General features: G+C 36.3%; 1 protein-coding gene across 1 annotated transcript in view; it reads left to right on the plus strand.

Moving 5' to 3' along the window:
• ZMAT1 (zinc finger matrin-type 1) overlaps positions 1-8732 on the plus strand; it is a 76400-nt gene extending 67668 nt beyond the window's left edge. The window contains exons 7-8 of the mRNA XM_055121144.1: positions 5461-5560; positions 6788-8732. Of these exons, the coding sequence (XP_054977119.1) occupies positions 5461-5560; positions 6788-8129 (1442 nt within the window). The 3' untranslated portion in view covers positions 8130-8732. The remainder of the gene's footprint in view (positions 1-5460; positions 5561-6787) is intronic.
• Positions 8733-18109: the final 9377 nt, after the last annotated feature.

Genomic DNA, 18109 nt, shown 5'->3' on the forward strand with positions numbered 1-18109 from the left:
ATTTTTAAAACACTTTTTTTCAGTTTACAATGCTACTAATAATGGTTCTCATGGACAGAATTCCAACACCATGGATTGATGAATCACCTGTGTATCCCTGCCAGTCCCAAATTCCCTCCTTTTCATTTCCCCAAACTCAATTGTGTGAATCAATTTTCCCATTATGTTGCCTTTGGACATCTGTTCCTGCCTAACTGTGTATCTTCAAGTCCCACATAGGAGAAAGATCATTCTGTCTGTCCCATGTCTTCTGACATCACTCAACATGATATCCTTTAATTCCACACATGTTCCTGCAAATTGCATGATTTTGTTCTTTCTTAGAGCTGCATTGTATTCAATTGTGTATTTGAACGACTGAAGCGATAGCACAGTGGGTAGGGCATTTGTCTTGCACTCAGCTGACCCGGGTTCTATTCCTCTGTCCCTCTCAAAGAGCCCAGAAAGTTACTAAAAGTATCCTGAATGCACAGCAGAGCCTGGTAAGCTACCAGTGGTGTATTCAGTATGCCAAAAACAGTAACAACAAGTCTCACAATGGAGACGTTACTGGTGCCTGCTCGAGCAAATCGATTTGAACAACTCAGTTTTACGACAAATACAATGTAAAGTCCAATTTATTCAGCTTTATGTATGACTCTTATCCTGTTAGTCTTATGACTGTCTTGTCTTTTATGCTTAGATATTTTTCTGCAATTCCAAATTTGAAAGTTCATGTATGCATTAATATGCTTTATTTACTCTATCTCCTCAATTTTCAATGATCCTCTCCATTCTTTTATTCAAGTTAGCTTATTTTTCATTAACTTATTTTTCCTTCTTCCAAGTTTAGGTAGAATTTTACCTCTAACTAAACCCCCTGGTTCTGACTCCCTAATTGTAATAAATACTTCTGCTTTTTGAACTACCATGCTCCACTAAGCCCACCTCTTAGTTTTTACCAAATGATATTAAACTCTTCTATTCATATATATATATATGTATATCTTGGATTTGTGACCACTTGCCTGTTTATTTATATTATAGTATGTGAGAGAGGCCACACCTGGCACTTCTAGTGGCTACTCTTGAGTCTGTGCTTCAAGGTCACTTCTGAAACTGCTCAGGGAAACATATGAGATGTCAAAGATTGAATAAGCCTGTTTAATTCTTTTTGTACCACCAAGAATATAGCATAATTTTGGTATCACATAGATGCTCAGGTTTACTGAACAGTTTATTTGAATTCAACATGCCATTTTTGATTAGAACAACCTACTATTGTTCTAATTCCTTGAAATTCCTTACCTTCTTTTTAAAAAAACTAAATTGTTTAGTATTCTTCCATACCCATCACAACTTCCTTCACTGTTCTAGCTTTTGGTATTCCTCTTCTTTCAATTTCTCATAGAGTTTACTTATTAATTGACTAATGAATTAATTATAACCCATTAACTGAGGTTTTGAGACAAGGGATTGTATTTTATTCTGCAACATTCTTTTCAACGTTCTTTATGGTGATTAGTACATTTATGATTAATAAATTTCTGATTAATATTTTTAATTTATTAGTCATGTATTATAGAGAGATAAACATAGTTTCAGGGATTTTTGAAAGTAATTTACATAGTTGTACCTCAGAGATTCTTCAGGATTGAAAAAGATTATATGAAACAGTATTTAAAGAAGCACCATAGAATATATCCTCAACAAGATCTATGTATTTGAAAGGTCTTTTCCTGTCGTAATATAAAAACTGTATGTAGTATGTTTTCTATTTTTCATCATACACTAAATTGTACATTAAATTGCACCTTTACCTACATGTAGCTTTTGAGTTTCACCATTGAAGAACCAGTCTAAGTATTTTTAACTTTGACTACATATTAGAGCTATGTAGAGAGCTTTTAGAAATCCCAATGTTCAAGAAATTAATCAAATAAATGATATTAGAATCTTTGAGACTTGCACAACCTCCCATTCACTTGCTAGTAATTCTGAGAGATAGCCAAAATTGAGAGTCACAATATTAAATAATGAGGCCTTGCATTTCATCCACTCTATGCTTTGAGGTCCTTAGTCCAGGGAGTTATGAGATATGACTATAATTAGGAGAAAGGTCTTGAAGGGTTAGGATATGAGAGATATTGAAAGGTATAAAATAAAAAGATTTATTTGCTACATAAAGTCAGCAACAAGGAGTCCTAGCAAGATTGATGGCATTAGTGTTGGACACAATCAATAAGCAGGCTTAGAAGGGAAAGTGGATAGAGTGAAAAACAAATTAAAGATCTCCTATGAGATTGTATAGTGGGTATGGAACTTTTCTTGCAGATGGCGAACCCAGATTCGATACTCAGTACCACATATGTTATGTGATCTGTTTCAGGAGTAATCTCTGAGCATAGAAAAAAGTGTAATCCACAAGCACAGCAAGGTGTGGCATCCCTGATATTAAACTGAAAAATATTGGAAAAATGTTCCCTGAGGACATCAGAATTTTTTAATGGGGCCAATAAATAGTTTTATATCATCACAGAAAGCGTTTATAGATTTCATGTATTATTTTCTGATATAAGAAAATTGGTTGAGCCGGGGCTGGAGCGATAGCACAGCAGGTAGCGTGTTTGCCTTGCATGTGGCTGACCCGGGTTAGATTCCTCCACCCCTCTCGAAGAGCCTGGAAAGCTACTGAGAGTATCTTGCCTGCATGGCAGAGCTTGGCAAGCTACCTGTGGCATATTCAATATGCCAAAAACAGTAACAAGTCTCACAGTGGAGACCTTACTGATGCCCACTCGAGCAAATCGATGAGCAATGCAATGACAGTGACAGTGACAGTGAAAGAATAGCAGCATATGAAAAATACAAGGGCTTCAATAGTAATAGTAAGACCACAATTCTAGACCCTCTGGATCTTTCATTAATGACGGCAATTCCTCTAAACCTATATATTGCTTGTATTACAAAATTCTGCTGCAATTTGTTGAGGAAATGGGAAGAACATTATATTTCACATTTGAATTATAAAAACTAAAATAATATTACAAATTCTATGAATTTCTAATACATTATTTATAATCATAATAAAGGTTTGATAATATAGGGCAATTATACTTTATAATGGTTGCACAGATAAGTAACGTAGGACACTTTCTATTTAAATTTTTTGGATTAAAAAATTAAATCACAGTGAGGCACACAGTTACAGAGTTTTTCATGAATGGATTTTAGTCATACAATGTTCCAACACCTTTCCTTTCACCAGTGCACATTTTCCATTACCAGTGTCCCCAGTTTCCCTCCTGGCCACTCACCCTGCCTACCTCAAAGGAAGTCAGTTTTCTTCCCTCTCCCCTCCTCACTCTCGCTGTCTTTCTTTTGGGCCTTATGATTTGTAATACAGCTACTGAAAGGTTATCAGGTATATATCCCTTTACCTACTTTCTACACTCAGCTCCTGTCCAAAATGATCATTTTCAACTATTATTGGCATACTGTTCCCTTCTCTAATGTAGTATACTTTTGGAAAAAGATAGAAAAACCTGATTTTAAACCTAGTAATTCCAATTTAATGAATCTGATGTGTATCTGTAAAGTGAACACTCACACAATTCTCATTGTAACTAGCATTGAGAACCCGCTCCCAAAAGAACTAAAACTTTTGCTCATCTTTCATAAATTGGATATCCTCAAAATGTACAGTTTAGACAAGTGAGTTGAGTCTTAATTTCTATAAAAATCTCCTTATAGGGTATCGTATTTTGGTATCAAATCATACAGAAAACAAAATCATAATCAGAAGGTGACAGCATGAAACCAAATCCCAAAGAGTGTAGTTTACCAGGAATTACTTATTAAGAATTTGGCACAATCTACTGAATTCCCTTGGAATTAAAATAAAGTATGTCAATAGTGAGTAAAGTTCTTACATTATTCTAAGTCAACATATTTCTCTCCCCTTCACAGTAGTGTTCTGTATCTAGGAATAATTTCAGCTTGGATAAGGCTAATGCACATTTAGTATCCTTTAGATGAATTGATGTTTGATTTGAAATATAGCAAATAGTCTTGCTTTTCACTAAAATCTCTGCAGTCACAAATATACTGCATTCTTTCTAGGTTTGTATTGTTTTTCTATGTGGCTTTTGGAATTTATAACTTTGTTTCCAACCAAAATATATGCCCTCACCTCCAGGTCCTTCTAGGAGTAATTTCTGAGCACACAGCCAGAAGTAAGCTCTTAGCACTGCCAGATGTGACCTGAAACCATTTTTTTTTAAAAAAAAGAGGGGCCTGAGCCGTAGTATGGTGGGTGGGGTGCTTGTCTTGTATGCCAATCCTAGTTTAATCCCTGGCAGTCTATATGGTGCCCTGAGCCTTCTGGGAGTGATCCCGGAACACAGAGCCAGGAGTAAGCCCTGAGAACAGCTGGGTGTGGCCCCAAGACAAAACTAAACAAAAACAAAAACAAAAGGTGGAAGAATTATGAAAGTAAGAAAAATCTTACAAAATATCCCCTGCCTAAAATTCTACCTAAGAAACTAAGTAGGAAGCAGCAGCAGTTCTTAACTCCTTTGAAGTGGTAAGTAGTAGTATTGTTTTATAATTTTATTTTCAGCTTTTATTCTCAAAGTGGGGCTCACTGGACCTTTCTTCTTTCTAAAATATGTTTATTTTAATAGATTTTTTTTTTGCTTTTTGGGTCACACCTGGCGATGCATAGGGGTTACTCCTGGCTCTGCACTCAGGAATTACTCCTGGTGGTGCTCAGGGGACCATATGGGATGCTGGAGATTGAACCCGGGTCGGCCGCGTGCAAGGCAAACTCCCTACCCACTGTGCTATCACTCCAGCCCCTTAATAGATTTTGATAAGCAAATGCACTATAATGATTTTCAGGATAAGTGAGTAAATTTACCTATATTTTAGAGATATTTCAAATCTTGGTTGGGTGGAAAAAGAATTAAAGGCAAAGAAAATTAAGGCGTTCAAGTGGCAAAGTTTGGTTAGACATTCTAAAATTGAGGTGCCTGCTACACTTGCATGTAGTGAGAATAAACAAATAACAGTGTCTTTAAAAATAGGCCAAGGCTGGGGCTGGAGTGATAGTACAGCGGATAGGGCATTTGCTTTGCACGCGGCCAACCCAGGTTTGATTCCCAGAATCCCATATGGTCTCCCAGCACGGCCAGGAGTAATTCCTGAGTGTAGAGGCAGGAGAAACCCCTGTGCATTGCTGGGTGTGCCCTGAAAAGCAAAAAAAAAAAAAATAGGCCAAGGCTGGAGAAGCAGTGTGGTGATGTTTAAAGAATTCTTTTACTCATGGGCCCTATAACTGTGACCAAGTCATCTGATTTTTCTGAGACTTCTCTTTCTATTAGGAAACACAAATTAAATAATGCATTTTCAGCTCTTGTTCAGCTATGTATTATAAGTATATCCATATTTATCTTTTTGATTTCAACTCTGCTTTTTCAGCATTTATTATGAGAAACTACGTTTGTCAGATTTGTCATATCACCTTTACATCTTTAGAAACGTTCCAATACCATATGCAAGGAATTGAACATCACACTAAGTAAGTAGTTTTTGCTAAAATGTCCATATGATATAAAAAATCAGACTTCTGTCAAACACCCTTGCATATATTTTACAAACTTTCTAGGCATTCATTAACCTATGACTTGATTCTGGATATGGCTGGCAGTATTCGTAACACATTACATAACGTTATCAGCCCTTAGAGAGTTTTCTGGCCATGTTTATGCACTAACAGAACTGCCTACCAGACACCCATTTGGACATGGCAGCATCCTCAAGCTAACCTTACAAATTCGAATATTCTCTGGAAGATTGGTTTAGTTTCAGGGATTTGTTGATCCTGTTACTATCCTTCCAGTGTGGAATAGTGGTTAAATTAAAGGTTTTGTTGTTAGGCAGACCTGAACTAGAATACCAGATCTATCTTTAAGACAGAATGTGTACCTCTGGACAGCTCCATTATAAAGTATCTATAATAAATTATATGTTAGGTTCCAGACCTGACATATAGATTAATAAATGTTTACTGTATTCCATTCTGTTATTTTAAGAAGACAATTTGTGAGGACAACTGTGAAGTAGGTAAGTCAAAAAACAAGATAGAGAGGCATTTAACTATTGTGTATTTGTTTTTTGTCTTTTTAAAATCAAAGTATAATTTTTCACAGTATTTTATTCTGATATAAAATAATATTAGTTGAGTCTGAATACTCAGGAACTAAGCTTACTTAACCAAATTTAACCCTTTTGAAATTTTTTAAAGAAATCTTGTGATAATAGAATTAATAGTTATACATACATATCTCCATAAAATTGAAGATATTAAAATTCACTCATGAAACGTGTACAATGTGACGTTCCATTCAGACCATTTTTATGGCGTTAAATATCAGAATATTTTTACTTTTGGTACTTTAATACTTTTATTTTTTTACTTTTACCTTTACTAAATAACCAAACAAACCTTAAAATTTAAGTATGACCTGAGTACTTAGTATCATGCAGTTTTTCTTCTTTATATTCATCTTTTATTTCATTCCAGGCCTGAAAATTTTATGTATGTGTGAAGTAAGTGTGAGGTGCCTGGGAAGTATCTGACTATTCCTTCTGCTGATTTTGGCATAAAAATGACAATTAATGGCTTTTGTTTTAAATTGGAATTTTTTTTATTTGGGAGGGCTTTTACATATTAATCTTGCTTAAAACAAAGAACTTTAGAATAACACAACCTAACAACAAGACCTTTCTGTTTTCTTCTTTGCAGAGAACCCGTTGTTACCAATCTAGCTAAAAAGCCCAAAAAGAAAAAGAACTATTACCAGGATAGTTGTTCGAATTACATAAAAATGCAGGAAGTCAGAGGATCAGAGCCCAGGATTTCCAGAAAAGTGGAAGAGAATTCTTCGGAAAGCCATAGATACAGAAAAGTGGTTGGTTCCAGATCCAGATATAGAGTGTCTGGAACAAGATTTACAAGTCATACTTTTCAGGAGCGCCCAAGACCATACAATATTTCACAAACATCAGAAAAACAGTTATCTCATCGCATACCAGATACTTCAAAGAAGACATCTGACTCTTTTCAAGATGAACTTGAAGATTACATCAAAGAGCAGAAAGCCAGAGGACTAGATCCAAACATTCATTTCAGAAAGGTAAAAGAGGACTCTAAAGAAACACAAAAGTATACTGATTCTGGACACAGACAAAGAACACTTGATCAAAATTCTTCATTTGATACTTTCCATACCTACCAACAACCATACAGCAGTTTACCAGTAGTAAAACAGTTATGTTACTGGCAACCAACTCATTCAAAGAGATCATCTGATTCTTTCCAAGATGAACTTGAAGATTATATCAAAGTGCAGAGGGCCAGAGGACTAGAGCCAAAGACTTGTTTCAGAGGGATAAGTGAAAGTCCAATGACAATCCATAATAACAGAGAAGATGTTAGTTACAGACCTACAGATACAATGGTTGAGCAGAAAGTCCCTTTTGGGACTTTTCAGTCATATCCAGAATCATACAATATTTCACGAGTAGTGAAGAACCAGTTACCTCCTCAGTGCTTACCAGCTCATGACAGCAGAAAAGGACTAGACTCTTTGACTTACTCTCAATCCACCAGAGACTATTTCTCAGAAAATGTGGCGTCTCTGACCCTTAATCAGCAAAAAACTAACTCTGGCCCCAACAGGGTAGAATATGAATTTGACAAACATGTTTCCTCAAAAATAAATACTAGTGATCTTCAAGTAGGATATAAAAGGAAACATCAGAAGAGAAGCCACCATGAAGAATGCAAAGAAAAGTCAGAGAAGGAGCAATCCAAGTATAAAAGAAGAAAGGATAATGAGGATATGGATCAACACGAGATCAAGAGCATACAACAAAGGGAAAAAGAGGGAGATAAAATCCATTCAGGAAAATCTAAACATGAAAAGAAGAAAAAGAAACACCATGTACACTCTGAGAAAGAGGAACGTAAGCACAGGAAAAATAAAAAGAAATCTGTTGAAGAAAAGTCAGAAGAAGAAATGCTTTGGGATGAGTCTATTCTTGGAATAACTTTAAGTTCAATATATGAAGAAATGAAGAAATAAGAATATGGCATCAGATTAAAACAGAAACGTCAGTGAAGAAAAGAAGAGGTAGGTATTTAGTAAGATAAGGTGAGGTTGGTGTAAAAATTTAAATTAAATTGAAAGAAGAAACAATCCTAAATTTACCCTCTTAAAATGAGATCATAAGAGCACATCCAAAACATGAAAGAAGGATACCCGTTGAAGAACAGAATAACTACTTTAGGATGTGTCTATTGTAGTAATTTGAGATCAGTTAATAAAATAGGTTTAAACAAAATCAAGATGGAAAAAAGAGAGGAAGATACACTACTCGTAATTTCAGGAAAATTATTTTTTGTAAAAAATTGAAATTGTATTGAAAGAAGAAGCAAATATGCCTATGCCTGATCTCTGAGCAAAAACATAAAAAAACAAGGAAAGAACATAGGGAACACAATAAGACATTTAATTTTTGTTCCTTAAAGAAGGAAGTTGAAGATTTTGGTTCATCAATTTCATGTTACTTGAATTTTGCTAAGTGGACACTTTAATAACTTCTAACAAAAGGAAGTGAACAAAAAGTATTCAGTACATCTTTTATTCTCATTACTGTTCCTCATTTTCTTTTTAAAATAGAGAAAATTATGTTTCATAAATAATGTAATTTCCCTTATCTTCAAAAATTGCTATGATAGTGAATTGCTTTCATGTTATATGATTATTTTAAGTGATATAGTAATCAGACATTACAAAATCAGTTTCTTATTTGAATTTGTATTAGTTTCAGTGGTATTCTACCATTGTTCTATTGGTATTCTATTCTATTGTTGTGTTTGTTTATGTTTTTTCTTGTTTCTCTCAGGAAAATGTGAAAGTAGTTAAATTTTGGTTTTGTTGTTGTTAACCTAATTTTCAGTATACTTTTGTATTTTCTGCTTCTGTTAATGCAAAATGAAACAATCTATAAGCTTAGAAGATATATAGTAGAAGATATATAGTTTTAAAAAAAGTTTTCAAGTGCTTGTACAAAATCAGCTATATTCTGGAAATGTTTACATTATATTAAAGTGTTTAAATTTCTACATTTTGTTCTACATAAATCGTTATTTTTAATCAAAAGAGGACTTAATTTGGAAGCAGGAATAGAGAGAGTTAATAGTTGGCAAATTTGAAGGGATCACACTGTAACACTACAATAATTTCATTTCTTCTTTGTCTTGCTTAGTAGAAGCCAATATTCAGACTTCAGTTTTAAATTAGAAAAAATATGACTACATAAATAATTTAAGCTGAAGAAATAGTGTATTTGTGGGAGACAGCTGTGACAATTCATTATCTTCAAGTTTTTTTCATGTGATGATTTGTTTTTACTCTGGTGTTCTATCATTTATAAACTAGTACCTACTGTAATCACTTTGGAATTACCAAGGTATAGTAGAAAGAATAATAAGCTGGGAATCCAAATACTAAGATTCTCAATTGTACCATCAAGTAGCTATGTCACCTTATTTGTATGCATACCATTAGAATACAACATGGAGTCATCAGGAATAGAAAAATTAGATTATAGTACTCCCTTGGTGTCTTAATTCCATCAAAAATTAAATTTAAATGAGTAGGTATCTACATTTAGTTAAGGCTTTTATTAGAGCTTTTCTTTACAATTTGAATAAAGCGGTAAGTATGAGCTGCAGCACATGCCTGATTGACTGTTGAATCAATAGTCTAAAAGAGAGTTAGATGACTCACAAATTAACTTTCTTCCATGAAGCTAATGTTATAAGATTATTAGGCATTAGAATATCACTTTCCTTCTTTTTTTAGAATCACATCTATCAGTAAACTACTGAAAGCACAGAGAAAAGGAAAACCAGAGTAAATAGATATCAATTGGCTACAAAAATGGCCAGTTATCTTTTCTGAGGATGTCAAAAAATGCAACATTTTCCCACAGAAATTACAATACAAGATCTGTTGAATTATAAGCCGTTTTTGAATTGATAAAATTATTTTTCAGTGCATTTTGTATTTAAAGGTGGGTGGTAAAAACTATCATAAGAATATTCACTAAGATACAAAATTGCTATGAATTTTTCAGAATTACTCAAAAAGATCAATTATTCATTACATTTTGCCACCATTTTAAGTAACTCATAAATTTTAAGTAACTCATAAACTGGGTAAATCATAAATTTTGAACATTGAATTCACTTAAATTGGGTAGTATTGAGAGTGCAAAAGTAGGCAATTAGGGTGTGGTGTTGACTGTACTTAGTGACTTGCTTTAGAAAGTGGTTTTTGAAGTTTGGAAGGCTGACTTTGGCACATTTGCTTGGACCTCAACCTCGGTCTAAGAGCAGTTGGAGTTAGGCAAATAAATTGAAATACTTAAGTATATTTACAAGTTTCATAGTTACCTTCACTTTGGGAGTTAAGTGATAAATATAAATAACTTGTGATAAAATAGTGATAAATCTGAAATTTAATAGTATAAGTATTACATCCTGTTTTAGGCTAAGTGAAAGATAGTACAGAACATATGTGAAGAAATATCATTTATGATATTACTTGTGAAACCAGTATTTGCATTTTTTAATTGCAGCATGGGGTGAGATACTTAACATTCATCCAGACAAAATTGCATATGGTCTGGGGAAAATTATCAGAAACAGTATTAAAACAAGTAAATTAATAGCATCTATAATATTCAGAGATATATTTTGAACTGAAGTAGAGGGTTAAATTTTGTGATAAATAGTGATATAAATGGAACTTACTAACTTACTGTAATGTAGACATTTAACAAATATAGGTGACTGTTGACACTATGCCGAGAGAAATTGGGTGATGGGAATGAAGAAAAGAGTCTCTCTTCTAAGTTGTAAAATGAGCCAGTAAACATCAAATTGCAATATAAATATAAATTTGATAAAAGCAATAATATGAGTGATGAAGTATGCTGTGGGTAGCAAGCTTAATGAGATGGAACATGCGCATTTTAGGAAGGATCCTTCAAGTGAAATAAAATATAAGCAGAACCATGTCTCTTGGTTCAGACTAAATGTGACTACCTGGATATCTAATAGGTTCCTCAAACATAGTATAGTCAAACCAAGTACCTGCTTTTTCCATTCCAATCATTCATTTCTTAGTTTTATCTGTTTCTACAAAGCCATCCAATTGCTCAAACCAAGAACCATTTTAAGCCTGTTCACTAGCATTAGAACAAATGTCAGTAAAGGCATTAGAACAAATGCTTTGATGATACTGCTAAAATATCTCCCTTAATGTACAATTTTTCTAAACTTTCATTGTGTTAATCTGAGACAATACTCTCTGATAAGACTGGGAATATAGGTTTGAAAGAAACACTGAATGAAGTTATCATAGCTTCTGAAGGCCAGGTGAGTGGGAAAAAATACTGTGAAGAATAGTCTAAAAATCCGAGGTATTTTGAAAAGTCCTCACGATTTCAGGACTATCCAGTGTTTAATCTCTGGGAGAACAAACTCATACAAACAAAGGAAGAAAAACTGCTGGTTTCAGAAATCAAATTATGCAAGGTTACAAATATTGTGAGTAATGGAAAGGGATAGTTGCTGTAGTAGTAGTGGATGGGATAAAAATCCAGAAAAAGCAGATCCCAGAAAGCATTATGATGGCAAAATTAAATTTCCAGTGTGAGTAACCCTTGATAGGCAAGAATTGTAGGAGACGATTTTTAACAGAAAGATGCAGACAGATGTTAAACAGAAACTGTAGGATATGTTTTCAAAACAAATGGAAAGAAGACATTTAGCGATTTAAAATAGACTCAGTGTCTCATGCCAATTGGTTCGGCACCTTCAACCTCTTTAGCTGGGGTCGGCCTGAGAGAATGAGGACAAACACACATGTACTGTCCAAACTTTAGAGGTGTCTGAGCAGTCTTGAGTTAGCACACAGGCTGCCTATTTATTCACTACAGTATGTATCACTTCCACACCACCATTCTCAGCACATAAGTTATTATTTAAGCTTCCATTGGTGCTAACAATTAGGAAGAACATCAAAATTCAATAGACACATTAAGAGTGAAGAATGGAATATTTCATACAGCCAATTAGCAGGCAACCTTAAAGTTTAGAGTAAGGTCAGGGCAGTTTCCTATTCTACTTTTTCACCACTAGAGAACCCTAAACTATTTTATTTTATTCTGTCTTGGGTGTATTTCTGCTACCTGTCTGTATTTTGTTCACTTCTGGGTGCATATTTGCTGTTTGTTCATTTTTTTTTTTTAGTTATAAGCTTTCATGTTTGGGTTACAATCTCACAATTCATTTTTTTAGCTTTTTGGGTCACACCCGGCAATGCACAGGGGTTACTCCTGGCTCATGCACTCAGGAACTACTCCTGGCGGTGCTGGGGAGACCATATGGGATGCCGGGGATCGAACCCAGGTCTGCCGCATGCAAGGCAAACGCCCTACCCGCTGTGCTATCGCTCCGGCCCCCTTACAATCCATTTTTTAAGACTAAAAATATCCCTGCCCCAGAGACAAACCCAACATTGGGATTAGGTTTAGAGGGATGAATTCCCTCATCAAAAATAGAGCCCAGACTGAATGAGGGCTAGAGACTGAGCACAGTGGCCACTCAACACCTTTATTGCAAACCACAACAGCTAATTAGAGAGAGAGAACAGAAGGGAATGCCCTGCCACAGTGGCAGGGTGGGGTGGGGGGAGATGGGATTGGGGAGGGTAGGAGGGATGCTGGGTTTACTGGTGGTGGAGAATGGGCACTGGTGAAGAGATGGGTTCCCGAACTTTGTATGAGGGAAGCATAAGCACAAAAGTGTATAAATCTGTAACTGTACCCTCACGGTGATTCACTAGTTAAAAATAAATAAATTAAAAAAAATAGAGCCCAGAAATTAACAGAAGGATATGAAACAAAAATTATTGCTAAGGAAATAATTGTGGAATAAAATGAATAAGTAAAGATTAAATTAATAGTATAAAAGAAAAGAATATGCACTGTGGTAAAGATAGTAAGGAAAATAACAGAAAAAGAAAAATGAAGGACCAGAGAGAAAGTACAGCTGGTAAGTCACTTGCCTTGCGAATGGTTAACCAGGGTTTGATCCCCAGCACTGTATGTGGTCCCCTGAGCACCGCCAATAGTGATCTCTGAGCACAGAGCCAGATGTGTGTGAGCACAGACAAGTGTGACAAAAAACCCAGAAACAAAAAACCAAAAAAAACAGACCCCCAAATGCAGGTTTTTTTTTTTTGCTTTTTGGGTCACACCCAGCGATGCACAGGGGTTACTCCTGGCTCTGCACTCAGGAATTACCCCTGGCGGTGCTCAGGAGACCATATGGGATGCTGGGAATCGAACCCGGGTCGGCCGCATGCAAGGCAAACGCCCTACCCGCTGTACTATCGCTCCAGACCCCCAAATGCAGTTTTTAAAATTACACAAATAACAGATAAAATACAGCCAATAGAGTTATAAGTAAACTTATAATGAGTCCTATATTGTGCTAGTCTGAACTTCCACAACCCTACCACATTTTTTCAGTATAGACACTCATTCCACAACTTCTAGGTAATGGCTTTGTCTGAAAGGAACTGAATCTCAAGTCCATGACTTCTCAGAGAAGTCATCATGCAATGGTGAGATAATGTAGGTATACAAAAGCCAAGGTTTTCTATGTCAGTTTCCGGTGACAGAAAGATAATCCTAGTTCCTGGACTCACTATGTTAAGATGTTTGTTAGGACACTCTTTAATTTCTCCATTCATTCTGTTTCCCTCACTACTTCAAAAGTGGTTTTTTGTTTTAGTGTGCAAACAAATATCCACCTTAAAGTCATTTTCTCCCAGAACATTACCTATTACAAGTAGGATCAGCAATAATTCTAGTGAATAGACACCAAAATTGGAATAGAAAGCGGGTGATGAGAATCCTGTCATCAGTAGTGGGTAAAATACTAATAATGGTTAACAAAGTATTACTATGACGTGTTATAGCATGTTATAATATAATTACAGTAGTACACCTATTAAAACTATGGCTGATACTAGTGGCTGATACACAGTTGAGAAGATTAGGGTGAATCAATAATACACAGTCTACTGGCCTGGTGAAAGTAATTAATGCATGATAGAAATAAAGGCTGAGAAAACTAAATAATTTAAGACAAGTTAGGAAAGTCAGGAGGCATCCTTGGTAGCATGTGAAGGGACATAATTTCTTTCTCTTGAATTTTTTTCTCCCTTCAATACTTTAAAACAAAAAGAAATGACTTATTTTAAAATCATTTCTCGTGTAGCTCACCCTTGTCTTTATCAAGCTGTCATGATCTACACTAGTAATAATATTAATGATTTAGGCCAACAAAGCTACTGTGCTGCACTTAACTTCTGAGTGCTGGTATCCCTGTGAGCATGCTGAAATTGCAGTGGCGATACGGTTCTAGGATCACCACATAGCATACAAATGCCCAGTTAAAATGAAATTTTGAAGAAAACATTAATTTTGAGTATAAATATTGAATTCCTTGGGAGAAGTTTATATTATAAAAATCCTACTTACCCGAAATTCAAATTTAACTGTTCAGACCTTGTTTTATTCCTGTGGTACTCCTGTTCTACTGCTTGCCCTTTTCTCATGTCCTGAAACTCCAACTTATTTTGGCCACATTTTTTCCTATGACCACAATTTTCTTTTTTTTTCTTTTGGGGGATTATAGGGGTTGAGGTTTTTGGACCACACCCAACCACACCTCAGAGTTTACTCCTGGGTTTGCACTCAGGGATTACTCCTGGTGGTGCTCAGGGGATTGTAGGAGGTGCCATGTACTGAGCATGAGTCTGATGGAGGCAAAGAAAGTACCCTATCCACTGCATCATCTCTTTGGCCCCACATTGCACTATTTTTACCTGTGCATTCCTAGGAATATCTTTTGGGGGAACTCCAAAATTGCTTTGCTGAGGAAATTGGGGCCCCACAGAAGATTCTCTGCCAACCTGGGCATGAGTTTGTAAAAGATCCTTAAGATGTGATGCTTCTGGGCCCCTATCCCACAGGTTCTGGGCATCTCTAGGGCCATATCTAGTGGTGCTTGGAGGCCTCCATGGCAGCACTCAGCAAAGTTCTAGGACCATGTGGGTCTGGGAATGGAATATGGTTGGATGCATGCTGGGTATGTGCCCTGATCACTGCACTATATCCTGGACCTTTGGCCTGATTCCTGCCCCCCCACATTTAGAATTCTATTTTTAATTTTATATTTTGTTTTAGTACATTTATTTATATATGATTTTGTGGTTCTTTTTTTGCTATAGATAGCATACTGAAGTTAGCATTTCATCACATCATGTTCATCTATATTAATTTATAATGTATGAAGCAGTATTATATCTCTGGCTTCAGTCCTCAAATATTCAGAGAACTTAGAAAGAGGAAGAAAAACCTATCATGTTCCCCTACTATTCTCTCTTTTATTTCGGATGTAGGAAGATTACTTCTTTTTATTTTATTATATATACATATTAATTTTATTGAACCACTGTGAGATAGTTACAAGCTTTCCTGTTTGGGTTACAATCACACAATGATCAAACACCCATCCTGCCACCAGTGTACATTCCCCACCACCAATATCCCCAGTATACCCTTCTTTCCCAACCTCCCCTGCCTCCATGGAAAACAATATTCCCCATATTCTCTCTCTATTTTTGGGCACTATGGCCTGCAACACAGACACTGAGAGGTCATCATGTTTGGCTCATTATCTACTTTTGACACACATCTCCCATCTCGACTGGTTCCTCCAGCCATCATTTTCTTAGTGATCCCTTCTCTATTCCATCTGCCTTCTCCCCTCCGCTCATGAAGCAGGCTTCCAGCTATGGGGCAGTACTCCTGGCCCTTGTACCTAAGGTCTGTGGGTGTCAGCCTCATGTGATGTTATTCTCTACTCCACAAATGAGTACTTATTTTTAATCATTTGTTTCCCTTTAAAATTATTTTTAAAAATAGATCTGATAGTAATAATTTTTTTCTATTCCTCTTCATTGGAGAAGATCTTAATATTTAAATATATTGTCTATATAAGATTGTGAGTTGATATACTTTATTTTAATTGGTTTTGGAGTCACGCAGCAGTGCTCAGGGCTTACTCCTGCCTAAGCACTCAGGGATCACTCCTGGGATCCTGGGAAGAATTGAACTCAGTTGGCCATGTGTAAGGCTAGCACCTTACTCTCTGTACTCTCTCTAAGCCCCTGATTCATTGTCCTGTAGTAACTGAAGAATAGTGTGCCTCTTTCTTCTGGTCTACATGGCTTTAAATTTTTTCGGAGTCTCCCAAGCAGTGCTAAGGACTGGAGACCATTCCCAATGTTAATTTTCTGACAGGTCTGTTCTTAGGCCACTGAGGCTTAATTTCAGAAGTCATCAGGTCCATACCCAGCAGTGTTCTGGAGGAACATATAGTGCCAGCGATTGAACTCAGGGCTTTGAGTATGCAAATCATGCTCTCTAGCCCTCAGATCTGTCTACCTAGCCTCCAAATTTGCCTGTCTTTTGAATTGACTCCCACTCTCAATATCATTTCTCCCTGACTACTTTCAAATTTTGCCTTGGTTTTATAAAGATTAATTCTCATGTGCCTTGGTGTGACATGAGCTTATCTTATTGGCAACTCGTTCATAGTACAGAATCTTCAGATTTCTGACTCTTGTCAAATTTTGAACAAAAACCATAAAATAGGTTTAAATCTTTGTTAGGTGATTCTAACGTTCGGTCATCTTGTTTTTTGTATATATTGACTATTTTCATTCAGTTTGAATTCTTCCTGATATAGCTGTGTACATATATGTATACACACATATGTGTGTGTACATCTGAGCATGGTGGAGATTGAAGTGTAGGTTTCTGAAGTGGTATTCCCTAACACTGCATTGGCAACTCTCCTTACTTATAAGCACAGATTAAACTACAGACTTCCTGGCCAGAGAGATAGCTTAATGAACTGAGTGTATGTTTTGCTAATAGGGGACATGGATTTGATCCCTGGGCACCATGTAGTTCCTGGAGTACCACTGGGAGTGGCCTCTAACCACAGACCTATGAATAGTACCCAAACATCACTAGGTGTAGCCCCAAAGCAAAATATAATAATAAAGTTAAATTATTAGTTTTGTACTTGGCCTTCTCTAATATCACCTGTAACGCAAATTGCTTTGAGAGCTTGAAGATAATAATTTCCAACCCCCCCTAGTTGGTGATTACCTAAAGTATTATGTAATCACCAATTAGGCATGAATTTAATATTGTATACTTATAAAGTAGTACCAGTGGCAATCATCTGGCCCCGGATTAGTCACATCACTGCTTTGCCAGGGTAGGGCTGGAGGGAAATATATTCCGTGCAGAACAAAAAAAGCAGAACAAAAGAAAGTCTGTGTAAAGCACAACCTTGAGGAAGAGCAGGGGGAACAAAGATGGGGTTCTTTGTATAAAAGTTGGTTGCAACACCTCTGGGTATGTTTCTTTTCTCCCTCTGTATATTGTTTGGTCAATCAGTCCTCAGGGTCAACTCTGGATTTCCTCCAAGAAAGCTGGGAAGCAGAGGTCAGTGTTCTTTGTTTCTTCACACTATCAAAACAGGCGGGCGAGTTTTCTCTCTCTCTCTCTCTCTCTCTCTCTCTCTCTCTCTCTCTCTCTCTCTCCCCCCCCTCTGTGTCATACAATGTTCCAACACCCATCCTTCCACCAGTGTAATTTCCCACCACCAGTGGCCCAGTTTCTCTTCCACCCCTCTAAGCCACCCCTCATCCCCACCTGTCTCTATGGCTGGAACCTTTCTTCTCTCTCGCGCGCGCTCTCCTTTTGGGCATAGTGGTTTGCAATTTTGATACTAAAATGTGTACTTATTGTATTCATTTTATGGTTGATGGGCATATGGGTTGCTCTCAATAACTGATGATTAGAAATAATAGCTACCGAGAGTATCCCACCCGCACAG

This window comes from Sorex araneus, chromosome X (genome assembly GCF_027595985.1).
Source record: "Sorex araneus isolate mSorAra2 chromosome X, mSorAra2.pri, whole genome shotgun sequence".
Lineage (NCBI taxonomy): Eukaryota > Metazoa > Chordata > Mammalia > Eulipotyphla > Soricidae > Sorex > Sorex araneus.